Genomic DNA, 26895 nt, shown 5'->3' with positions numbered 1-26895 from the left:
GTGCTGTGGCTTCTTTCCTTTTTTTTTTTCCTCCCCCCTCCCCCTAATGAATGGGCTGCTTGTTCTCATGACCGTCAAAACATTTTTGCTAGTAGACTTTATCTACCCTTACCTTTTAAGGAACTGGTTCTTAAGAAACATTTGCTTTACTAAGAATAAGCATAGAGAGCATTAACACCCAAACTCTGTAAGCTGAACGGTGCCCAAAGCTACAAAGAAGCAGCACGAAAGCGATGACAGCCAGCAGCTTGTAACATCAAAGGGGGCAAGAAGTATTGGCCGTTTCTATGGACGAGATTTCTTGGCTGTTTGCTTAGCTCTGTAATAAAGCACTTTTTAAAAAAACAAAATAAAACAGAAGTCACACATCACGTTAGACCACCACCACAAAAACTTTGCCTTTCTAGAGAGTCTAGAAGTATCTGACTTAACAGTACATCCAGTTCTTTAGGAAGTTACAAAACCAGCATCGCTCAACTAATCAGTTCAAGGACATCTAAATATTAAGTTCTGTACTTAAGACTTCTTTTGCAAATTGAGGTAGACATTGCTGGAATTTGCATCTGTGAAATACTAGGACAAATTTCAAATGGAGTATTTCTTTAAATAAGAAAAAGCGTGCCACCACTGCTAACTGGTACAAGGACAACACAGACTACAGGGAAAACTGGTATTGTTTACCAACCATTTACTAACTCTTCCATACCGACAGATGCTACTATAATACTCTTGTAAAATGAACTGTGAAGTGTCAAAGCACCTCCAAATAAAAATTGAATAATCTATGAGAAGTTACTTTATTTCCTTTTTTTAAATATACATATACAAGATATTTTATTTCAAAAGCACAAGAACATTATACAAGTTTCAAATTTACATTTTTGCAATTAAAGATACCAATATGTGCATTATCAAAGAACTTCTTCTGTCAGCTTGGATGGAACAGAAATCAGTGGCATAAGCGTCTTGCGATCACTAAATACAGATTATACTCACAGTGAACAAAACTGCATAGTAATTTATGAAATGAAAGATGACGACGCTAGTCAGCGAACGACATGGGAGCCCATTTGCTAAATTAGTATGTGCAAATGTACAGAAAGATGCAACTTCTCTCTCCCACTTCTTCAGCTACAAAGAGATTTCTAGAGCTTTAAACATGAGCTCACCTGCTCAGACCAGCTCCTGTCGTTATATACTACAATTCAGACAGAAAACAAAAGTGATCTCACTGCATATTTGGTAACGGAATTTTTGTATAAGTGAAGTGCAAGGTAACTGAAAGTTTTTGATAAATGAATAGGTAAATATCAGAGGGAAACAGTAAGTGAATACAGTCTTGGTATCAATGAGCCATACATTTGCTAGTCTTAATCCAATATTTTTGTTGCTGAGTAGTGTTTTGATGACCTTAGAAATCGCCAGTGCATGCAAGTTTTCATGACAACTGTTCTTCTAAATTCAGTGTGCATTTCAAATACATTTTAGAGAAGACTAACAGAATTAATGTTTGTCCTTAAGGAGTTTCATATTCAGGTTTAAAATCTGAAAGAATCAAAATAAGGAGAATGATCTTAATTGCAAGAAACACAATACCTGAAAAATATACCAAAGCCAACTATTTATATCACCAGGGAAGGATTATACCAAAAGTTATAAAAAAGTATTTGAAATCAGAACAATATTTGAGTTCATTGGTATTCCATTTTTAGATGAGTTACGGTGCTGTTCAGTGCACTCATGCGTACTCTAAAAACTTTTAAAAACTAGAAGAACGATATTTACCGCTAAATCATTATTTGTGATTCTACTATCTCTCATACAATCAGCAGCAAAAAAAATCAACAAAAAGAAATCATACAAAACATGCTCTCAGACCTAAATTTGGAAACCTCCCCTTGCAAGCCTTATTAAAATGACACAAAAGAATCCAAATAGCAAAGGGGCGGGGAAATTTAGAGCACTGACAACTTTCACAGAGAAATGGAATTTCCTGGGAAAGCATTTTTACACATCACATTAAAATTTCTCATGTAAATTATGGTTGAAATTCAGAAAACAGAACAACAACAAACATTTAGAACTGAAGCCCAATCATGTATCATTGAGAGAGAGTTCAATCACAACGTGCTATTAACTACTGGAGGATAAAGAGACAGACTTAGCCACCCTTTTTTCTCTTTTCTGCTCTAACTGGCACTGAACCACTGAACATGGCCCCCGAAACACACAATTTCATTTACATGGGCAGGGCTCCAAACAATAGTGACAGAGGATGAAGAGTGGAAAATCCCTCAAATATGGGCGAACTTATTTCTGATTCTAAAACTTGCTGCTTTGGGGCCTTAGTTTTAGTCCAGTGATAGCTTTGAAGGTCTTTGACTTTACTGAAGTCTCTGGCTCTTGTATAACTTGCAGAGCTACACTACAACTACCTAACAGTATTTTTGCATTTGGTTCTCGGGGAAAATGTCAGAAGAAAAACTGTAAGAGAAGTAAAACTAACCACAACCTAGCCAAATGATGTAGCCCTAGACCTCTTAGGATATACAACATTAATAGAGGACAAATTCATTAGATAAAGTGCAGTTCTGGCAATGCAAAAAGCACAGACTTCATTTTTTGATGCAACAAGCAAGATGGTAATTCCCCCATGCACTTTCTATCCCACACTTCTCTTTTAAAGAGCTCATTAATGAAAACTCTTCGTTAAATCCCAGGATATAGCTGAATGCAGGCTTTTCATTACAACTTAATGCTTGCTGTACCTGTTGCTACAGGCCTGGCACCACTTCCACTCCAATATTATGCCACATATCTTGACCGATTTTAAAGGTTCACTAAGCTTGGGAAAAGAACCCAGGAAGAAAGTAAAGGAGGCTTTTCCACAGCAACTCCATTTAGGTATATTCTCAAGGCATGGAAGAGACAGAAACGTGGTATGTGCCCTGAAGCACAGTATTTGGGAAGCTTTCCTCATCAGAACAGGTGAAGCAATTACAACTTCTCAAAAAAGTGGAAGTATTTCTGGACCTGAATGTTCAGTAAAATTATATAATGTGGTTTTCCTCTCTTTTTTTGGGGGGGGGGGGGGGGGGGGGGGGGGAAGAGCAAAACATAAGACATGAGATTCTGTTTCAATGTGTCAGTAATACATCCAACCTAGAGAATCCATCAATTGTATCTGAACTACAGAATCTACTTGAAAGTAGATTATTTACTGCCACCTTTCTTTCCTTTTCCAAAGCACTGCCAAAGGTAAGAGTTTTCACTAAAAAAAAAAATAATCAAGAGCCTCAGAGCAGTTGCCAGTTGAATCCAAAGAAGATCTGATTTGTTTCTTGGCTCCTGGCAATCTCCTCTATGATGCAATGTTGCTGCCATAGCAGATGGAGCTTCCGGTAACGCTCACGACATAAGTGCAGGGGATTGCCTCTTCTTCATAGAGAGAAAAAAGGAGAATATCCAAATAAGCATAACAGAATAGCAACGACAAGCTGTTCCATTAATAGTCTAGCGTTAACACTTTTAATGACAACCAGAAAATATTAAATACTTGTACGAACACCAATTCCAACAAGTCTGGAAATGAAAAAAACCTCTACATCCGACAAGCAATGACTGCCATTTCAGCAATGGCAATTGTGCATTTCTGATGAAAAGCATACAAATTATTCTTGAGAAAAGTAAGAAAGTTTAACAGTACCAAAAAAGCGTATTTTTCCATTATGAATGACCAATTCACGACTGGAAACTGACATCATGAATTTGAAATTAAACAAGTTCACCAGGCCAAGAGACATATTACAGTGCTGTACGTGCTAGCAGGAAGAACATGTTGTCTAAGGGGGATAAGAAAGAAAAAGGTACCAAAATAGAAATTTAGAAAGAAATTAAGTCAAACATTTACTTACTTCAGACCTGGGTCTGTTTCTCCATATTCATCCAAGTAGGGAGCAGGATACAAGCAGCCCCTGGTTTTACCTTCGATGAGGACAACTTTGCATTCCCTGATTCTTAAGGAAAAAATAGCTGCATTTAAAATACAAGACAACTCCCAGCAGGTTCTTAACTTTTTGGTGAGCAATATTTTAGGTAAAAGCAATGTTTCTTCATCGCAGACAAGAGGAATCAAGTGCTTTGACAGCATTGTGAATTTTGACCTTCAAATATTTCCCTTTACCTTTTTAACACATCGAATTCTGGCTAGTTACTTACTTGAGAAACATACAGACTCCAGCTCCACATTGAAGAGCATGAGAAGTACAGGCTCCCAGCTCCTCCCCATTCACCAGTTCCTGACAACAAGTATTCTGGGAACACAACATAGCCCCACAGAATAAACACAATACTGGATGTTTTTGCTCATCATCAGAAGACCGCGGGCATCTGAAAGAAGTGTAACCAGAACCTTACTGCAGGAATTAAAACTTCAACAGAAATGTTAACTATGCATAATGTTCCAACAACAACAAAAAAAACAACCAAAACCCCCAACCCACAAACAAACAAAGTCTGAAGACACACTACGTCATAATGATATTTCACATATCTGTCTCCTTTGGCAATGTTTTTACATTGCTTGAAATATTTTATCTGCAAGATAACTGCTTTGAGCAGGAGGTTGGAGTAGATGATCTGCTGATGTCCCATCTAACCTGAATTATCCTATGATTCACTCTTCCTGGCATAAAATAGCGCCAACCTTCTGGGCTTCTTGTGTCCAGTGCAAAAATAATTTTCAGACTTATGGCCAAACCAAAGGCACATTGCACTGGTGAAAAATGACCAGCAGATCAAGCTACAATAATTTTATATGCTGTCTTATCAAACATGAGTGACTTCATTTAGTAAGCTGTTGTGTTTCAGATTTAAAATGAACATGTGCTAGTATTGTCCAGTATCACCATAAGGGTGCCTTCACTTCTGCAACATAATTTCTGTACACAGTTTTAACACCAGTTACAGTAACTGCAACAATAGAAGTGCCTAAAAGTGACAAAGCAAATAGGAAGACAAGTAAATACACCACATCTTACCTAAACTGAGAGGCTTGGTTCAGAAGGCAGCTATAGTCTTCAGGAAGCTCTATTAAACTATTTCTTTTCCTAGGATACCTGGGTAAGTGAAGAAGAACTCTTATGAGAAGAATAAAGATGGCAGCAAAGAACAGAACGGATAGCCATAAATTCCTGCTAAGCTTTCAGTCCTTCCTGCAGACTTCTGCAGTTCGAGAGCAATTCTTCAGGCCTAGATGCCCGAGTGAGAGGCTCCACATGGGAGCTTCAGCATTGCTATATTCCAGAAAAGTTGATGAAATTAAATCTCATGTGTAAGCTACACGTATGAAGACATTTCATATTTCAGTTAGCTTTTGGTTTTTTTCCTAGACTAAGCTGGATAACTTGTCTAACAATGTTGTACATTCTCAGTGAAGAGTCACTACATGAGGAATTATACACAGCCATTTAAAGAGAAACGTACTTTTGGTAGTAGAGTGGGAGGAAGAAAATACAAGCACTCTAACTTCCCCACAACAAGCACTTCATTCTTTCAACAGTTTTAACAGAAAAACAGAAGAAAAAACAGCAGTAACAACAAAACCAAACTTACCTTACTGCAATGCTTTTCCCCTTCAAGCAACTTAACACCACCGGGTCAGCACACCACCTATTTCAAACAAACATTTGCAGATGACAGTGTTTGATAACAACATACCTTCAGGATCACTAAACTAAACTAATAAGCAAACACAGAGCACAGATCAAGCATTGATAGTTCTAGCTAAAACTTCACAAGGAGAAACAGCTATCCTTTACAGTTTTGCTTCAGGAAAAGAATTTAAGTTTGTATACACAAGAAAAACCTATGTGAAAAACGCTGACGCTTAAAATTATCAACACGCACACAGAGTTAACACAGAGTTCAAAAATGAAGCAGTCTTCAGAAATACTCAAGTTCTTGAAGTGGGCTACAGTACACAGCTCCTTTTGGAATATATCTGCTGAAAGCCACAGTGCAAGAAAATATCATACAATCTACTAGGAAAATATTTATTGCTTTATTTAATAACCGTTACCCAATGGTTATTTTACAATGCTGTATTGCATGTGGTGTGCGTGCTTAGAATGGCCAAACCTGTCTACTAAAAGAATGGTAGATATCGGCAAGTTATTAAACAGAGGAACTGGTGCATCTAAGATACCTTTTCAGTTATTTCTACAAAAAGGAAGAGAAGGGAGACAGAACTGTAGCAGATGGTCAGTCTAGTAAGCCTCATTTAACACATTTCTCAATCACTAAATTTAGTCTTATGAAATGAGATTCTTTCAAAAAACATATGGGAATGTGCATGATGATCTGACAACTGTTACTATTGCATTAAATATGTAGCCTCCTACTTGAAACCTGTTTTTGACTGGGAGCACCACAGTGGATTTGTTAGCCCTGCCTCTAGGGATCATCTTCTAATGTTCAAAAGCATCTATCCCCGGTGTTCTCTTATAAGCACCATTACGTGCAAACATGTAGGAACATATAAGACAAACTTATTTAATAATTTACTTGTGAAAATGCTATTAATTTATAAGTAATTACATATACTAAAAATACAATTAATTATAGTAAAATTGCATGTAGGGAATTTTTTAGGTCAGCTATATGGACTATAAGTTGGAGTCAACAGCTCAAAATGTCCCTAAACTGAAGGACTCTAGACAACAAAACAGAACAGAGGTTTAAAAAAAAAAAAAAAAAAACAAACCAAACCAAAACACAACAGAAAAAGCTAGTGTGAGCCAGAGAATTCCGCCAAGAACCAGTAACAATAATTAATGCAACTAAGTGCACAAACGGTCACATTAAATACATGGGACAGTCTCCAACACAAATATCAGAATTATTCTCAGAGTTGGGGGGGGAGTGGTGTCTGTTTATTTTAACTTGTGTTTTTGAATGGAGAATTTTACCAATTATTTCTTTACTGCTAGATTGCAATGTACATAATATTCAAATTGTACCTTTCAACCATTAAGCTAACTTCGACATTCATCAGTATTTTGGAAATCCAGAGAACAGTACAAAGCCTACGTAAGTTTTCCATATTCTCATTTTATAGCTCGTGTAATCAGCACTTCTGCTGTAGACAGGTTAAAAATAGGCCAATGAACAGTAAGTGGCATACCATGCAAGCAAAGGTTTATGATAACTTCTTTCTGCATGGAATGATTGAATGATGCATGTCCCTTAAGCTATAATTGTTTAATATTTGAATTACCATAAAACATAGAATGTTTATGTTTTTGAAGTGTTTTAAGAGATTCAGTATACCTGTGCACATCAAACAAATGTTTAGGACCCTAGCATGAGTTTGAACTCAATCATTTGTTAACAAATTTGATCTGGAATTCCCATAGGGCCATTACAACAGAAAAATGTGGCCTGTCCAGTCCCAATTAATACCTTTGAAGCAGTGGATTTACTGTGTCCCAATATTCTTGGAAGAGCAAGAACAAATTGGTAGGCAGAGAGAGGTAACTGCAAAGTGCCTTGAATTGCCCTTCTTCAGAAACTGCAAAAGAAAAAGAAAACACGAACAACTGTTGAAGTGTTTCGGCACCACTGAATAATTCACTTAAAACTAGAAATCTCCTGATCCCTTTTTCATTGAATAAGATGTATCTTGCAACCTCAGCATAGCTCCTAGCTAGTACAATTAGATGTAATTCCACTGACTTAATCGGAGCTACAATAATTTGCATTAGCTGAGGATTTGCTTTAGGTTTAACAAATTTGGCATATATTATTAAGTAATTTTGAAGTCATGCATAAGTCACTGCAATAACAGAATTCTTTGCTCAAATACCATTTCACTGTATAACATGTAACACATACATGTTACCGCAGCAGATTTCTGTACTTACATTTTAGGTTTTGACCATCCTTTTGGACTGCAATGATACCAAATTTTGCTATGATCAAGTCAGTGCTAACACACTGCATAAAGTTGAGCTCATTTAATAGTTTGCTGGGTGGTCATTTATTGGCTCTGCTACAGAAAATGGCACTGCTGATTCACTCCTCCCTATAGAATCAAAGTTCCAGACTAACAGTAAGGACAACAGCATATCCCAAAGCGCACAGATTTTGACTCGTATCTCCTAATCATATTCAAACTTAGTTCACACTTTACATAAATCAATTTAAGATGCTATATTTTGTTTCAATTGTTCATGGCAGTTTTGGTCCTTCTTTCCGAACAGTTGATGATTCTGTCCTTCACTGCATTTTGACAGAATATTTACTTTTGGGTTTAGTATCTGTAATGCATTAGGAACCTTTAAGAAATAGGTTTAAGTTTTATTATGTGCTTTATTTCTACTTGGCTCTGTTTTTGCTGAATCCCTATGTCGTTAGCACTTACCAGCATTAGCAACTGCACAAAAAGATCTGTTTGCTGGTTCTTTTTAAATATACTCCAAGCTATTTCTTAGGTGATGTACTCTAAGCCCCTAGAATTATCCTTAAGTCACAGAATCTTCGTATTCACAAATACTTGCTACCAATACATCATTGATAATTCACATACTTGCACATAATCAGAAGTAAGTCTTTTCCATGCAAAGAAGGCCAAGACAACTCAGCCTCTCATGCCTGCCCCTTCCTATACAAATTAGTATTTCCTTTTCTTATCAAGTCTTACTTAAATGTATTAACTATTGTTAAGCTAGTATGAACGTTTAAAAATTCCATTCTTCCAAGAAAACAGTAAAAAAAGTCAATATATAGCCACATTTGCTTTCTCATATTTACCTTGTAGTAGCTCCTCAGGTGGAGAAACTCCCAGCAAATAATGAAAAAATAAAGCAGCGCAACGAAGGAAAGGCATGATGCCTTTTTTAACACAATCCCACACAAGCCAGCCTGGAATATCCTGACTAAAACAACTGTAATACACAAACGTAATACACAAATGAGCTGCAGTAGTTCACAGTGCAAATCCTTCCAGCACTTTCACATTTTGGCTAGCATTGCTAGAATGGCAGCTGTGTAGAATCAACACTGATGGACCCCAAATTCTGTGAAACACAGCCACCAGCACCTAACTTCTGACTACCCCTTTGCCTAAGGAGTTTATGTAGAATGCTTACATTAAGCTTCAAATTATCTCAACTTATATTTTTCAAAATTTAAAAAAAAAAAAAAAAAAAAAAAAAATCGCCAATATATAACTGTCTATCTCTAGGTAACTCAAGATAACCTGATTTAAACTATACAATACAGCATCACACACGGAACAACTGATTCTTGCACTGTTTTTTTTCATTACCGAATACCAGCATTTTTTTTAAATGGTGAAAGTTTTTCATTCAATTGGTGGTTTTAATGCAATTCAAAAATGAGGAAAGAAACAAAACGAAACATAAATACTCTTCAGGAACAACAAAACCAACTCAATTAAAAAATTAATACCTCATACTTCACTATGGAACTACAACAGTAACGCTCAGATTTTTTAAAATAAAGCTATAATAATTCCATTTTTGACAAAAAATACTGGAGTGACACCCATCTCAGTCATTATTCTTGTAGTTTGTGTGATATGAGCATTTGGTCTAAATTTCATAGTAAATTTAACTTACTTAGAAGGTCCTTGTTTTCTAAAAATTTTAAACTTACTTAAATTCACATTTATGTGAACAGGATGTTCACACAAATGTTGACCAGGACCTGCTGCGGAACAAACTGTACAGCTGTATTATAACACCATAGACTATTGCAAAATTATTATGCAGATTGCACTGTTTAAGCACTGATGGGTCAGAGTTAGAAGACGACAATGCATATGCAGAAATTAAAACGCTAAAGCTGGGTTGCCTAAACTTTGGCATTTAATTCTGTACCTAGGCATCTCAGTGCAGTGATCTGATTTTCTAAAGTTCTACAATTCTAAGCTTATGCCTCAGAAAACTGCTCTTATTATTTAAATATCAAATTTTAAATATTTAGAAATTTACACTTAGAACTTTTAGACAAGTGGGTACCACTGTGATTCTGTGTCGTGGTTTGGGCTACCTCAAACTGGGACACACTGTCAATCCTTGAGAAACATATCTTTGCAACTAGCCTTGGTGAAGATAAATCAAAGCAGAATTTGTAGAGGGTGCATCCATATTTTCTAGCTTATTTCACACACAGATACTGAAGTACTAAAGAGTCTGAAACTATACCTATCAAAAAAGCCTGAAAAGATGGGTGCTAATGCTCAAACAAATAAGCAACTGTGTTTAGCTTTACACTTCTTCCTTCTCTTATAGTTGAACCATTTCCTTTTTTCTGTCTTCCATCTCTAATTGAGAGATCCCATCTCTAATTGAGAGATCTAAAAAAACCCAATCGAGACAAAGAAAAAAAAATAACTACTATGGTTAGTGGTTGTATTTCTCTCCAGAAAGGATACAGGTTATTTTTTAATCCTTAGACTAAGAATTACTCTGTTGTCCACAAAAAGTAGCTGTTATAACTAGAAGTGTTCCCTTCATGAGTTTCCTTTTTTTCACTGTCAGGAGTATTGGAAGAAAGCACAGGGCATTGTGCTAACTCCCCATACAAAATGGCCAATATTTTTTCCTGTTTTCTGTATTGTTCAGATCAGTCCCTGTGGATTGCCATCTTTCTAGGAAAATGCAACACTATGACTGAACTGCTACTTACCCGCTGGTGTACTGACAAATCTCTCTACAGAAAGACTGTGCAGACTGCGCCTCCTCACTGTTGTCAGATGATCGAGCAGTAGGGGATTCTGCACACAAAAAGATGAATCCCACTGTGAATGCACTTCATTTATGACACACTTTTTTTTTTTAAATATACTGAGCTCTTCTTTTTATTAAATGCATTACAGAAATATTTCCACTTTTTTTTTTTTTTACTTCATTCTTTTTCTGTTTGCTGTTTTTAACCTAACAAAGGTTCTCCTAAAACTGCATGCTATAAAGAAGAATCAGGATTACTGCTTCATTGCTCACCCTCACATAAAAACTGCTTCCTTCCCTTGAACTTTTGAAGTTTTTGTCTTACATGGATTAAACTACAGGAAATTTTGTTTGGTTTTTTTAATACCCATCATGCTGAAGAAAAAGGAAAGTAGTAGCTAGGAAGCCTGTAGGTTACTGACAGTTTTTAATAGTGGTATTAAATACAGAGAAAAGTAAAATTGTCTCCTATTGGTTTATAGGATTCCATATTTCAGCTCTGGGTATTTACTAGGTTGAAGGGTAAAGAAAAGTTTATTTCCCAAGTCCATACTGTCATTGCACAGCTCAGAGAGCTGCTGCTGGGAAGAGCTTTGCTCCTCCTACAAGGAGTGAGGAGGGGAAAGATACCGCTCTGGAATGACTGACTAGATCAAGTGCCGATATATCAATAACTATTTTGTTTTCTTAGGCTAAGCACACAGAACTGATACAATAAAATGCTCTGAAAATGACGTAGTGCTATTATTACAACCTAGTGCTAAGTGTCAATTATCATGAGAAAGTTTATACCTGGAAGACACTAATATTGTCCGTCCATTATTTTTAAGAAATTGTATAAAAGTGCCAGAATAATCCAACCCAAATACACCTCTACCTGTTGCTGAAGAGACGACGATTTGTGTTATGTGTGCCAGTGTTGTCAGATGGAAGAGGTAGAGGTGGTTATAGGCTGAACTAATTGATGAAGGCTGCAAGTCTACAGCATCCTCCCAGTATAAAGATGGAAATGATAACACAACTCCCACCTAAAGTGAAAGGGAAGGAGCAAATATTAAAGTAACAGAAATTTGGTAAGAGCTACATGGGTTAATACAAATTATATTCTCACTATACATTTATAATTAATTTCTGTAGTCAACTTAAATACGTTCATTTATCTTGCTAGTTTTAATTCACAAAGGGTAGCAAAAACTCATTGGAAAATATTAACCATTTGTGCCCCTCTAGCACGTAGGAAACTCAGATATAGTTCCATTGTAATTGCCAGTTTAGAGATATACCAAGAAAGCTTGTCCAGTTTCTGGTTTTTGACATAAGACAAAGCACATTGAAAAAAGTGAGAAGAGAGACCAAGCATTAGTTAGAAAGGCAACCAGGGCAAAACAGGTTTTATTTCGGTGGGTTTGGTTTCTTGTTTGTTTTTTGCTGGCTTTTTTGTTGTGTGTTTTTGTGGGGGGTTTTGTTTGTGTTTTTGTTGTGGGTTTGTGGTTTTTTTTAACAGTAGAAGAAACTATAATACAGATTTGTATTAAGAACAGAAAGAAGTGGCTAAGAAGAGTAAAGAAGGTAATGAGAGTGAACGGGAAGGAATCAGAAGGCACGAGACAAAGGGAAAGTGAGGGAAATGAGTTGAGTGGGTGCATTTCTCAGGGGTTTTTGGAGGTTTGATAGCAATGGAGGTTGCTAGCATGAGACTGCAAGCACGAAATTTAATAAGAGTGAGAGAGCAAAGGCTTGTAAGCTAGGAGAAGAGCAGAACTAAGAGTAAACACTCGTATATAGCAGCCATATGTAATCATTTGCTTGTACGCAGTGCTCATGTATAGTCATTTGACTCATGCAAGTGAACAGATAATGCAGGACTATCTACAGGGTAAAGTACACAAAAATCCATGCTCCAAAAAAAAAAAAAACCCAACACCAAACCTACTAATATGAAGAATAAAATGAACCTGCTTACCAAAATGTGGAACATATCTACTTCTAAGAGGGATGGAGTGTCTTCCACTTTGAAGTTTGGTAGAAGAACTACAAAATAAAGATACCAATTATACATTTGATATGTATTTTCTTCTTTTGGATTGAGCTGCAATATCAGTATCTGGTTTTAGAGCGTCTATTATTCCTGTGTTTTCATCAAAAAAAAGTTCAAGTCTCTGAACTAAGGAAGTATCTATTTAATTGTTTACCACTTATTTAATTGATTGTGCATCTGTTTAGCTATTTCCACATGTTCAACCAGCCCACAATTTTAATGACTATATGTTCAAAATTCTAAGATAAAAAACTTTGATTTATTTCTCCAGCTCTAATAAAGCACACAGTGTTAAGGGTGAAGTCCACAAACATATTTAGGCACTGCAGCACCAGATGCCTCACAACCTACACCAATACAAAAGCCTGTACCACACCTAAGAATCCTATCACTAGAAGGCAAGTCAAAGAGCGGGATTCAAAGGCCAGCATGCTAACCTCATCAGTAAGAAACACGAAGGATAGCTATATGTCTCAAACTAGCTTTCCCTGAGACCAAAATATCTTAAACTAGGCTGCAAGCAGCCTTTTGAAAGTACTAAAAAATTGAAGTCTCACAATTGAGAGAGGAATATCTGTTTTGTGGCTTTATCCACCCATTTAGTTTTTTGTCAGTTTGAGTCATTTTGAACACTGCCAGAAACAGATTGTTAACCAACCGTAAATATTCCAGATCTGAGTATCTCTAGGCCTAGGTAATCTGGGATAGAGGATTTTTTGGAGACTTCAGTGATACAGGGCTGGGTTAAGAAGATTATTGATTACTTAAGTTCAATCAGTACTCCGTGATTTCAGGCAATATTAGAGAAATGGAAGTTAGCACTGTTGTCAGTAGTCTAACCTTTGCTTCTATGCTGTATTAGTGCGTGTGCCATTTTGCAATAGAAACTTCTGCAACATGAAAGGTAGCACAGGAAAGGAATACAATACCTCCTAGAAGACGAATCAGATGTTTCTGAATCAGGACCTGTGGTGATGTTGTTCTCTGAGCGGCTGCAAACTGCACTAATGCTTTAAGGCCACTGTGCTAGAGCGCAAGAGAAAATGGTTGGACAGGAAAAAAGGAAGATATAATAATGAAATAAAGCTGTAAAAACATATCTACTTCTACAAACAGAAAATATATCGATAGGAGAATTTAATATGAACTTCCACGTATAAGTAGAAATATGATTCTTCCAAAATGCTCTTTATGCTATCAGTCTAAACATTTTGAGAGCTATCCCTCCAGAGGGATAACATCAAGATTTAGCACGATGTTAACAGTTTCAACAGTAATGGTTTTATATACGTGTATTAGATATGTATATAAACTTTTTTGTTTAAAATGTATTGCATATCTTACTTGCCCATACCTGTCTATTTTGTAGAGATCCAAATAAAGGCTTGCCCTCCGTTTCCAAGAGGTTTTCTTAAAATCAAACACAGAAAAAATTAAGTTGCTTTGTTCTACAGGAACTAACATAACATTTCTGTTAGAATTCACTTAGTTCAAGATTAATTTATTCTTTGTATATGTACTTCTTTTTAAAGCTCAACTTTATTCTGGTAAGAGAATTAGTTTGAAAAAAAAAAATCTAGCTTAAATGCTACTGAATGTTTCCCAGATAAATGGTTGCAATGAGCTTTTTAAAAACATCTGGTTTTCAGATCTTGCTAACTTGGGATTTAAAGGAACACTGTTTCACATGAATGATGAAAAGACATTCTACGGATTTAGTTGAATTTTCAGTTACCCTTATAGAATGCTCAAAAACATCACGGTATGTTTACAGGGATGCTATACAGCCATCTCACCCTCAGATTTGCACTACTGCATTTAACTGTAGTTTAACAAAAATATTTTGTAAACATAATTCCCGAGCTGGAGTACAATACAGCTTTCCTCCCTGAGTGCATTGGTTCTAAAGGGATAATAAAGAAAAAATGAGCCAATAAAAACAACAAAGATAACTCAATTGAGTAAAAAGGTATTAATTAAAACATTTGTGCTTTAGTCACTATAGTCACTTTTCAGAGATGAATCAGTACACTTCAAGATCTTGTAATTTTATTTTTTTTTGTTTTCATAAAGAGTTTTTTGGTTGAGAGGGGTTTTTTGTTTATTTTGGGGTTTTTTTGGTTGGTTGGTTATTTTTAAGCCACCTCCAACGAAAAATTCAAGTGTTTCAACTTAGCACTTCCATACATCAGTTTAACACACAATATGTGGAGCTGATGAGGAAACGTGAAAAATCAGATTGCGATTTTTAAGTGTCTGGCTTCAGGCAATAAAAGCAATTCACATCCCTCGGGTCACTGATGCTTTGAACCTTCTCTAGAGACTCCACTCATACAGGCAGCTAAGGTTCCTTGTCTAGGCAGCTTGGCTACGTGCCTGTTAAATGGTTTTAATGACGCATCCTATGACTAGATTCAAAACCAGCATACTGGAAGCTATGTAGCAGTTTTACTTTACAATTTCATGGAAGCCTGCTCTATTTGTAAACAAAAATGAATAATCCAAGGAAGCGTGGCCTAGGATGGGTCAGACTGTCACAGTGGTCCCTCTGGTTTTATAATCTTACCCTGGTGAGGCATCAGAATTTTCTACTTCCGACATATGCCTTCAATATCACATCTGTGATAACAGTTGTTGCATTTATACACTTGCTAGCAATCTCATCTCTGACAGCCACCAAGGCCATTTTTAGATATTAAATGAAAACAATGTGCATTAAGTGCATAAAATTAAGTGCATAAAATAAAGCTGGGCGGCTTCCAGTCCTCTCCTGACCAATTTGAAAACTCTGACACAATCCAACACTAAAAAGATGTAATGAGTTCTCATGACTGTCCCTGCCTTATGAGAATATTCCCAATTCTTCTACAAACCTTTTGAACTCTTGATTCTGCACTTGGGTCAAGTCCACTATAGATTTAAGGTAGACTACGCTTGTAACTCAACAGCTTCATCAAGAAAAAATGGCATACTTGGCAAATCATATTTATGGAGATGCACAATTACATTCTCAATTCCATCAGCATACATTTCAGACTTATCTCTTGCCTCTCTCCCTTCCTGGAAGCTACTGCAGCTTTATCTACAGCTTCATGTTTACTACACAAATTTATTTCTGTATATAGTACAGAAATGAAATGAGAATGACTGCTAAACAGGTACATTAGCCCAAAAAATGCAATCATTTTTTATGGTAATTATTTTGCCTTCAAAAAGAGATTCATGCTACAGAATGTTTGGCTTGTGTTTTTTTCTACCAGGATTCTGCTTAGCAATTTCAGAATACAAAAGACTATACTACTACGAATTCCATGAGAATTCTTCAAGAATAGAGACAAAAAGAAATAACAAGGGAGGCAGTACTGTTTCATAGTTGTTAGATAGTTATCTGTGTAGCAGATGCCTGCAGGTCCATGATCTCCGGCAGCCTGAAGATATCCATTGAACATGCTTAATGTTCCAATTAGTAACGTGGAACATGATCACTCCCTGCTCTCTCACACTAAACTCAATGTTGGCATTCCACACCTTATTTTATACGCTACCATCTAACAAAACCATCCTGTTATTTATATTAGATTATACATTAGCATTCTATTATTATATATGTAATATACATTGTTATACTATTACGTATTGCTCTTATTTATGTAGAACTATTACTATTATTATTTATACTATCAGATTTTATAAAATTATACAAACAAGTGTAAGATTTTCAAGCCATAAGAAGAAATAAACCCAAATTATGCTTTACCTATACACTGGATGGTAAAAGCACATGTGCTCCAGGTCATCATAGGAATCCTATAATCAGCTTCATTTGGAGCAACTTTTAGCCCAACTCTATAAATGGTGGTGGCAAAGAGAATAAGCATCTCCTTGATGCTGCTTGAGTATTTGGCTCTGCAAAAGCAAGTCAAGATAATTCCAGGCTGAATTATTAATAGTGCTCATTGCTTACTGGTCAATCACTAACGAAGTTGAAGTCATTTATGAAAGAATTCTTGAATACAAAGGCTCTTTGTCTATACAGAGGAGAAAAAAATTTCTAGTTTCCAGTAGTAAACAAGTACCTTGACATAACAGGCTCCACAAATTGAGAGATTAAGAGCTGCCAGGCTAGAAGAAGTCTGTTTCTGTATACTGTATTATAATTCACATTCAAAAAATGCAAACATTTAAAGTAAAATACAATGAAAAAAGCAAATGCAAGTAAGCAAGTCTAGTTAAGTGCTGCAGTGAAAATATATCCCATCTCAAAAGGCACTAAAAATGCCAAGACAGACATTTCAAATGCCCTTTTAGCATTTAAGCTTCTTTCATCTGCCATTGGGTTTGTTTATGCATATACATTTATACACAGAAAAGTGCCTAGGCAAAAACCAGTACAGTTTTAATGGCTTGTGTTTTTTCAAAGTCATACACAGAACTTCGTAACAGAAATAGATAACATACATATTAATTCTCCAAATCTTTACAGCCAAAACAATTGTACCACGAAGTTTGGGGATTAGCCACAGTCATACTTAAACACGACATTGTTTAAGCGCAAACTGTAGAATCTTTCCTATTGAGATGAGTTATCAAGAAAGAATTAGATTCACCTATGATGTCCGGCAGAAGTAGCAGAAGTAGAGTACTTATAGCATGATCTAAAAAGACAACAGACAGCTGAGTACACTTAAAAGTATCTACGCGTCCATTCTGTTTTAGTGGGAGCGTGCTTTTGCGCACTGGAATAGAAACAGACAATACAGCCCTACTCCTGTGAATAACCTATATTACATTATTGCATCCAAAACCAAGTGAAATCTATCCATGCAACAGCCATATAGCAGGAAAATTAACGCAGACAGACATAAAATAACTTGCCTAGAGGCACAGGAAGTGACTCAAATCACTGAACTGTGGATTAGAAGGTTCCAGACTCCTAGCTTTATACCAAGAACATAACTACCACCAGACTGGATTTGACCTAGAAGTCCATCTAGCTCTGTATAGGTCTGATATTCAGTGAAAGCTTAAGGAAAAGTATAAGTAAGCCCATATTGAGACCAAACAAATCATATGCCCTTCCTTCAATACAAATCCTGAAGTATACCTAGGTTATTTTAGGGAGAATTAACATAATGCAGAGAGCACTTCCAGTAACACTTACGAGGACTGAACTCCAAAACTAAGGATGGAATGGAATTCCAAGGCAGAGTTCCCCATGCCCTTGTTGGTGAAAGCTGGAAGACTTTGTTTCTCTCCTTCCAAAAAAAGAAAAAAAAAAAAGATTAGATTCACATTAAAAACCAAAGAAGTGGTTACAGTTTTTACAGTAGTCTAACAGAAGATAATTTTTTATTTTAAATTGATTTGAAAAATAATTGTAAACAGACCTCACCAGCCAAACTGCCTTCTAACCCTCCTCGTTAAGTAAACATTTTCTTCTATTCTCAGAAATATGAGGATTAAAAGTAGTGCTTTGCTGTCAAGGAAAAAGAGCTTTCCTGCATTGTAAGAGTCCAAGGAACAAGCTGATTCTCCATACCTTCTGTTTTCTAAACACTCATACATGTTTTTATTTTGGCCCTTTAAATTTAATTTTTCTCCTTTTTACTGCATCACAGTCAATACAAAAGTTTAATTAACTCTGAGTGTAGTTGGTGGCTATCCCCCCCAAGTTTACATAATTCTCCTCAACAGGGAAGATGGAAAGAATTTAACAGAAACCAGAAAACTGGTGAGGGCACTATGAAATCAGGACATCAGCTCAGAAAGGGCCATGAATTTATCTGCAGCTTTATTTGACACTCTCTTGATTGACAGCAAAACATGTTCTTTCTTTGAAGTTTTCTGTTGGTATTAGTTACAACATGTACTGGCACATGAGATATCCCACAGAATAGCTTCAAGACCAAGATAACAAACCTTTAGCATTTTTCACACTGTAGCCTGATATCCTGACTGTGATAATCTCCAGCCACCTGGCCAGGGAGAGAATTTGAGCTACTGCCTCCGCATCCTCACTGAAAACAGAAATAGAAAGCAAGTTTTACTTTAACAGTCAAAGAATCACCTGATCTTTAAAAACAGAGGACCAATGTAAATTTTAAGCAAACAGTACAAAATGAAATGTTAGGCCAAATACTAGATCTAGGTACTTGCTGTTTGATATCAGCTCCAAAAGATAGCCAACCCAAGATTTTTTTTTTTTTTTTTTAATATTTTTGACTGCCCAAACCAGTATATTTGGCTGAATAGTCACTAAGGATACATGCAGTCTTTTATATAGATTAGGAAGGCCAGCTCCCTTGCAAAAATCTGAAAAGTCAATCTGCTCCAAAGTAAAATTTTATTTTTTTTTTAATTAAAGGCTATGCAATCTGGTAATTCACCTGTTTATTTTTTGAGCCTGCAATGGAACGATAGGAATAACAGTATTGCACAGAGATTTGCAAAGTGGACAAAGATACTCTCCATTCTCCAAGTCAAATATCTGTTCAACATGCAGACGTTGTCGAAAGTTCAGCTGCATGGCTTCAAAGTACCTACAACATTGGAAAGGGAGTTACTAGAAAATGGAATGGCGCAGATGTGACATGAAAACAAATGTTCAAGTAATTAAAATTGTTATTATCTAGCAAGTACTTATCCAAGCCAACAAACAAATCTTTTCCTTTGATTTTTAACTCTTTCATGTGCTTAGACACGAACATAAAATAAAACCTTTGGCATATACATGAACTCATGCAAAAATGCATGGTATACCGCTCATGCAAAAACGACAGCAACTTTTCCTTGCTTCGAAGAGCCTTTTAAATGTCATTAACACTTTTACAGATAAGCAGTCCTTAAATTTTCTACTCTTCTCTCACAACATCTTCAAAACAATGAAACACTGCATCTAGTATCTCTCATATGCATCTCATTACAGTAAGTTTGAAACGGGGATTGTACATATTTTGATTTCATTTTAGGAAAAACTACTGGTAATATTTCATGAATGAATAACAAGCTATTCATGGCAATAAATGAGCCTCATGACTAGACCATTAAACTGTAGCCTTATTTTAACAGGAAAAAAGGATAATTTATATTACAGTATCACACTTGAGCTATTTTATACTCAAAAGGAAACTAAGAAGTAACTATCATCTTTTTACAAGTTTCATTATAATTTTGCTCCCCTGATGGATGCAGTAAACCTTCAAATTTCATTAATGTCTCAGTGGTATTATTAGGAACAAAAAGATCCAACATTCAAATCTTCTTGCCTGGATACAAGCAACTAAATTCAGTACTAACGTTCAGACTGGGTATATAGGATCTTCAAGACAGATATGAAATTATCTAACTTCCCCACTATGGTGATAACTAGGGGTTATTATTATTAGTTTTGCTTTAAATCATACATCTTAAGGGAAAAAACAAAATCCCATTTATCTAATAAGAGAAAGTGTGCGTGTGGGGGCATCTGCAGAAGTTCTAATTATTACAGAGTATTTAGGAAACTATTCTCTTACAATCAAAAGAAAAAAGATACATTTATTTTCCCACATTCAAACAACTATGTTTTTGCAAGCAGCTCCTCTTCCTCATACATGGCAACTACAAACATATTCCATTCATCTGAACTCATACTGTTTTAGAGAGTATTTTGCAGTATTTTTAAGCTGCACAGATACTCTAGAAAGGTGTGTCAGGCAGCACTTGGAGGAATATTAGTATGTTAGAATGTCTGTTATGTAATAAATAAAAGACTATACTCAAACCTTCTGTGCCATCCCGTATGAGAAGAGCCTGTTGTCCATTTTAATCCCATTTACCCATACAGCAAGCCATCTTTTCTTAAAAAGTGCAAGGGAACTGAGCTCCAATGTTGCACTACTTAGATCTACGCAGATGTAGATGGATCTGCCAAGAGCAGATGTATTATACTCAAGGAACATACTGCTGTATCTTTTTAACTGCGTGCACCTATTTATTCTGTACCGATGTTTTATTGTAAATATATATATATATGTATCTATATACACACATATATAGAAAGTAAATTATAAGCACTAGAAGTTTATACAGATTTTTTTTTAAAGTAAAATGGCACAAGTACAAACAACAAACCTCAAGAGATCGTTTATATCATACAACAACATAAAGTAGCTTGCAAATGCATGACCCAACTCTCTTATCTGTTGATAATACTTCAGTGCGATTATTTCTGTTGTTATTTCACACTATTAATCTTGTTCAGAATTGCCTGACCTATGTAGATTCAAATGCAGAGAGCATTAGCTTTGCTCTCTGTAATCCTACAAATGTAGATGCAACCAGGATGACTATATTCTGCAAGCCAAGTAACTTGGCCTTTTAGTATTTCAGGTTGCATTCTAATGCACCACACTTGGTCTAAATTGTGGGCTTCCCAAAACAATAGAAATCTAGTGAAGTTCTTAAGCACGGTATCAATTCTTCGTTTTTATTAAAAGTTTGTTCACCGATAGGGGAGGAGTGGAGAAGAAATACTGGTAGATTTAATGATTTATATTCTATTCTAAATGCCAGATTCTCCTCTAAAGACTCACTGGAACAAGACAGCTTCATCCTTTAAGTACTGACCTGGTGACAGACTTTCAAAGTATTGTTGCTATAGAGGGCTCACCTGGAAGATTCCTACTGGTGCTCATTGGCTTGCTAAAAACAAACCCACTAGGTACAGCTTCTTATTCTTGACCAAATTTTACCCCATTGGTTTTCTTTGCATGAATTAGTAACTCCTTAAGAGATTCTTCTTCGGGCCATAGAAGGCACTACAAACTTTTAATGATTTTCTTCATCAGGCCAAAACTTCTCTTGTGTGGTATTTCATTTTTAGATGAGTAAACAGTTTTGACTCTCTAATTAAATATCCACTTACCGTTGAGTGTTTTCAGCGTGCACTTAAATGTTTTGGAAAATAAATTAAAAAAAGAAAAGACTGCAAAGACTCATCCTTACTTCTGCCAGCAGGCTGCATGCATTACATGACCACAGCTTCCCGTGTGGGTCCCACAAGGCAAGTCAGGATGCATGAAGAGAGGATCTAGCGTCTCTAGAAAGACACAGCAGAAAGAAATTACTGAAAGAACAATACCGTAGCTTCCCATCAGTATGAGCAGAAACGAACAACAGAACACAAGCCTTTGGATTTTATTTTGCCCACAGTCGCAATTAAATTCCATTTGGCTAGCTTTTACAGACCAATACTCCAGGAAAGCAATCACAAGACAGAGCCCACTTAAACTACTGAAGGCTTTCAACAAAATACAAAAGCAACAGTAAATTGGTTAAAAAAGAAAAAAAAAGTTGGTTAGATTCGCGATCACTGCAGTTTTTAATGTATATTTTATTGTATTTTTAAATGAAAGAAAATGAAAGGACAAGAAGTATTAGGCATTTCTCCAACTCATCCCATATATTTTTTTAAACCACTGACATGAACAGCACTGCTGAATAACAAAGTCAAGTCTATTTCTTTCTAATCTTGCATAATTGTAAACAGCAAACACGTTAAGTAATGGTGCCTTTGTGCTGCAATGCACTCACAGTGAGACTCCATGTCCCCCCCCTAAAGATATCTAAATAGTACTCAACTGAACAACAGCAGTCCTCCCAACTTCATCTGGTGGACTGTTTATGATTTTGAACAGATACACCCGAATTCGACAAAATGAAAAAGAAAAAAAAAAAACAACGAACAAACAAAAAAACCTAGCACCCAAATTGCACTGAAAATATAGTTCTATTTGACAGCAGCTGAAGCTGCTCTAAATCAAATGGAGACTGAAATAAGAAAGTGATCCTTGGTATAATGCTAATTTGCCACAATCCACACTTCTGCTGTGGGAACAACCATTTTTCCCCTTACTTAGATCTTCAAAGAAAAGAAGTTCTTACATAGAATCATAGGCCTACTTACAGGCCTGCTTCTAACGGACAAGCTGCAGAGGGCCACGCAGGAGAGAATAGGTACTACAAATAATACACAAAAGTGGCTTTAGGAAAAGGAATTTCGTTCCCTTCTTTTTTCAATTATTTCAATAGCCCAACATGTCACTGCAGAAAGCTTACCAGCGTATCTGACTACAAGAGCATAGGATTTAATTTGTACTTCAGAGTGCCATAGAAGAGAGCAAAACAAATGGATGCAATTAGTACATGGCCTAGATAAAAATTCTATACAGTTGGCTCAAAATTGCCATTACCAGTAGTTCACTGTTAAAAACAAACATGGATCAAACAGGATTCTGTAGAAGCTTGTCCTGGGTCTAGGACTATTCAGTGTTTGTTAATGACCCAGAGGAGGAAACACAAAACATCTTATTAAGTGGAACAACTTGGTAAAGGTTTGCAAGTATGATAGAGAATAGGGTAATACCCTGGAGAAATAAGAAACAATGCTCAACTTCCCTTTGCTTTAAAAATTCTATTTGATAACATCCAAGAGTGTACTTCTAAATTGAAGCAGAAATAATGAATTGCTATTTAAATGAATTTAAAGCTATTTGCTAGACAGTAGTGTTGTTAAAAAAATAAGACATAGGTTTTATTTTGCTTTAAGATCTGACCATGAATCAACAATACCCTGTTATAAAACAGAAAAAAAAACCATTTGAAAATAAGTAGCAATTTAAACTACAAGTTGTAACATCCTTGCCATGCAAAGGCAACAAACTAGAAAACATCTTGAGAGCACTGTGCATCAAGGAGGACAAAGACAAAAATTCTAATAAATGAGAATAAATTACCTTTCCTTCTCCTTACCCACAAAACCAGTTATCCTGGTCAAAAAATTAGGGTGGCTTACTAAGTTTCTTTCTTGACAAATCTATTTTTGACATTTCCTACTCCTTTATTGTCCGTCTTTATTTTTTACATTGTCTTATAAACTGATCAAAATTACGATCAATCATCCAACATACTTCAGAGGCATCCACGCTGGATGGAACACTCAAATTTTTAGTACTTTCTCATTTCACTTCCATTTTTTTGGTGGGTTTTTTTTGTGGTTTTTTGTTTGGGTTTGTTTTTGGGTTTGTTTTTGTTTTTTTAAGACAAATACTTGTTTGCCCTTCTTAGCCTTCTGAGATCTCCACAATCTCCTATGCATTTTAAAAAAATAATTAAAGACTATACTGAATACAATGGTTCTGATAGTACTTTCAATATTACTTTAATAATTGCCAAGGAGAATACACTGAAGTTATCTAGATATTGTTTCAACTTTTCTTATCCCACTCTGGACGGCATTTCTCTCTTTTTAAAACTAACAGCTATCAAGCATCCATCTTATCTTGAATTATTTTTTATTTTCTTTTCCAAAATAGAGCAAAAAAAGTCACTGAGTACTTAAGTTTTCCCTTTTCCTTCTATTTATTTTGTTTCTTTCCCTTAAGTAAGTGACCGAAATCTTTCTCATGTTTAATCAACTGTTACTTACAAAAAAATTCTGGTTGGTCTTTGTTTCCTTCTACCAATATGCTATTACGCAGCTCTAATGCTTTCGTTTGTATTATTCTTCTGTATTTTTCTTTTCATCACATGATATCATGTGATCCTTGCTTACACTTTTTTTTTTAAATGTTGCTGGTTTTATTACTGCCTGGACATAAGGAAGAAAAAAAACCCAAACAAAAAACCCCCAAACCAAATCCTCCTGAGGCTGCCATATGGGCCTTTGATAATGTTCATGTATTTCCTCCATATTGGGAAAGTTTGCTGCTGCTCTTGAATAAACAGGAACTGTTAACATTCATGGATTTTTTCCAGAGTGACTACTTCTACCCAATCCTTAAGTTTTATAAAATCTTCTTGTGAGATTAAAACATGTTCTGATTTCATAGGGACAAATCAAAATCTTCATAGACTTCTCATTTTTAAGTTTTAAAGCAGGGATTTTAAAACAATTTTAAAATTTTCACTTTCTTTTTATTAAGTAGGGTAAGCCATTTAGCAACCTGACTGAAGACAGAGTTCAGTTAGGTTCAAAGCTCTAGATACAGAACTGCTTGTAGTCTAAAAGAACAAAAATCACATACCCCCTGAGAGTTCAAGAATTCTGCTCCTATTCTGAGTTAAAGCAGTTGATTTCTGGACACAGGCAGATAATACCATGGCAGCACTTTCCAACTTTACTTCCTGCTCCTCCTGACAAAGAATACAGGTCAGAACTTCTTTCTCAGCAACAGATGGACCTCGTTTGGGACCCAAAGCAATTCTGGAGTAATCAATTGCTGAAGACATGCTGTAAGACCATAAGTGATATAAAGTGATATAAAATAATCAGACGGCTTTTTCTAAACAACCTTACCTAAAAGGGTCATATATTGCTAGCATTTCTGGTTTTATACCAAAGTGCTTTAGAAAATCAAATGGTGACCAAACAATGAAGAAACACCTCAATGCTCACTGAAATGCAGTTCTCTTTAAAAATACAAAGTGGAAGCCAGCTAACATAGGATAACACAATTAAATGGATTCAGACAGCAGGAAATTCAGGAAGCTGTATTCAATGTAGATTGGATTAAATATATTTTAATTATACAGACATATTAAAATTGTTTCTCATTCTTGAAGAAAACATACTGAAAACAAATGTTGCTACCTTAATTCAAGGCTTTGTGACACAATAAGCTTCCTTGTTTTTTTTTTAAATATTCCTTATTCCAGAGTTCAACAATGATTTATAGAAGACCGCTTATTAAAGAGCAAAAGCACACGGAAGTGATTTGTACTTTTTTTTGCAGCAGATATCTCAGTTTTCCTGATTAGTTTTGTGCAGCCCCAATTAGACCAAAATTGTGAGGTGTATTAGGTATACTGTACTGTTGAAGCATCTCTAGAAGAGGAGCAATCCATACCAACAAAATTATAACCAATATAAACCAAACATCTTCAGTATGAAATTAGATTTTAAGAAGTAATGAACAGAAATATCAGCAACTTGAGCTACAAGAAGCATATTTTCTTCATCACAAATTAACCTTAAGGCATATTGGCTTTCAGATTCTTTCCAAATTAAATACTTAAATTTTCATGTAAGGTAGACAGTCACATCCAAACTTACAGTGTTGTCAACTCAGCAACTTTTTGTTGACATTTTTTTCAACTGTTAAGAAATATAAGTGTCCACCATTTGAAGAAATAATTAATTTTCTAATAATTTATCTTATGCTGCTGTACAAAGTGAGTCCACTGTTCTTACATTAGCATACACATGCTAGTTTACATACAATTCTGTAACAGAAGATGACTTAAAAGTAAGTGGAGACACAAGTTTGCTGACTGGGATGACACAATCTGTCCCTTGAACATACTCTCAAAATTTTCATGTAGCAGACTGAACTTATGTAGCAGGCAATGAGCTCTTCCCACTAGAACTCTGTATGTTTGGTTTTTCTTACCTTTCCTCCTCCATAATAGAATCTTCTTTCCCCTGTGCCTCTAGTGTGTTTTCGTACAGAAGCTTATGGGTTTCAATGAAATTCCTCTGCAGTGCAGACATCTGGGCCATTATCTTCTGACGGTGCAACCTAGCTGCTTCTGCCTTTCTCTTCCGCTCCGCTTTCTCTTTATCCTGACTGCTCTGTGTCTTACAAGAAAAAAGAATAAAAAAATCACAGGCGACAGAGAACAACAAAAAATGAGAAGAACCTTTCCCCAACTATACGCATTCTAACCACTGACACCAAATTCCTTAATTGACAACACTTTAATGATATAAAAAAAAAGTTAACTGCTAAAAGAAAAATTTAAAACTAAAATCTTAAATTAACCTTGTCAGAACAAAGAGGTTTTTCAGGGGTCCACAAAAGGTCACTCGTACAATCTCTTGCCTGGAGACAGGATCAATAACACCTGATCCATTTTAATTAAGTGCTCGTCCGTTCTTAAGAAACTTTAGTGAGGTGAACATCACAGGCCTCCTCCAGAGTTTTGTTATTATTCCCCCCATAAGCAGAATTCCTTTTATTCGATTAACTAAGGCACAAATTCAACTTTATACACATTGCTTCCATTCACAATACCATTACTTTTTGAGGAAATGAAACAACAACAAATTGCTCAACAAGTAGT

General features: G+C 35.7%; 1 protein-coding gene across 2 annotated transcripts in view; it reads right to left on the bottom strand.

The window, feature by feature from the left end:
* Positions 1-3091: 3091 nt before the first annotated feature.
* Positions 3092-26895, bottom strand: part of UBR1 (ubiquitin protein ligase E3 component n-recognin 1) — a 67928-nt gene continuing 44124 nt past the window's right edge. Inside the window, exons 29-47 of one of the 2 annotated variants that reach the window (XM_063331803.1) lie at positions 26223-26410; positions 24858-25063; positions 21778-21871; positions 19179-19331; positions 18712-18809; positions 17954-18047; positions 16550-16698; positions 14147-14202; positions 13722-13818; positions 12718-12785; positions 11632-11782; positions 10714-10801; positions 8812-8945; positions 7462-7570; positions 5614-5670; positions 5040-5117; positions 4219-4389; positions 3915-4016; positions 3092-3438 (exon numbers count right to left, since the gene is read on the bottom strand). In XM_063331803.1, coding sequence (XP_063187873.1) covers positions 3297-3438; positions 3915-4016; positions 4219-4389; positions 5040-5117; positions 5614-5670; positions 7462-7570; positions 8812-8945; positions 10714-10801; positions 11632-11782; positions 12718-12785; positions 13722-13818; positions 14147-14202; positions 16550-16698; positions 17954-18047; positions 18712-18809; positions 19179-19331; positions 21778-21871; positions 24858-25063; positions 26223-26410 — 2235 coding nt within the window. In that variant the 3' untranslated portion in view covers positions 3092-3296. The remainder of the gene's footprint in view (positions 3439-3914; positions 4017-4218; positions 4390-5039; positions 5118-5613; positions 5671-7461; positions 7571-8811; positions 8946-10713; positions 10802-11631; positions 11783-12717; positions 12786-13721; positions 13819-14146; positions 14203-16549; positions 16699-17953; positions 18048-18711; positions 18810-19178; positions 19332-21777; positions 21872-24857; positions 25064-26222; positions 26411-26895) is intronic. The other variant, XM_063331805.1, reaches the window with a different exon arrangement.

Source organism: Chroicocephalus ridibundus, chromosome 4 (assembly GCF_963924245.1).
Source record: "Chroicocephalus ridibundus chromosome 4, bChrRid1.1, whole genome shotgun sequence".
Taxonomy (NCBI): Eukaryota; Metazoa; Chordata; class Aves; order Charadriiformes; family Laridae; genus Chroicocephalus; species Chroicocephalus ridibundus.
This window is presented reverse-complemented; position numbering and strand designations above follow the sequence as displayed.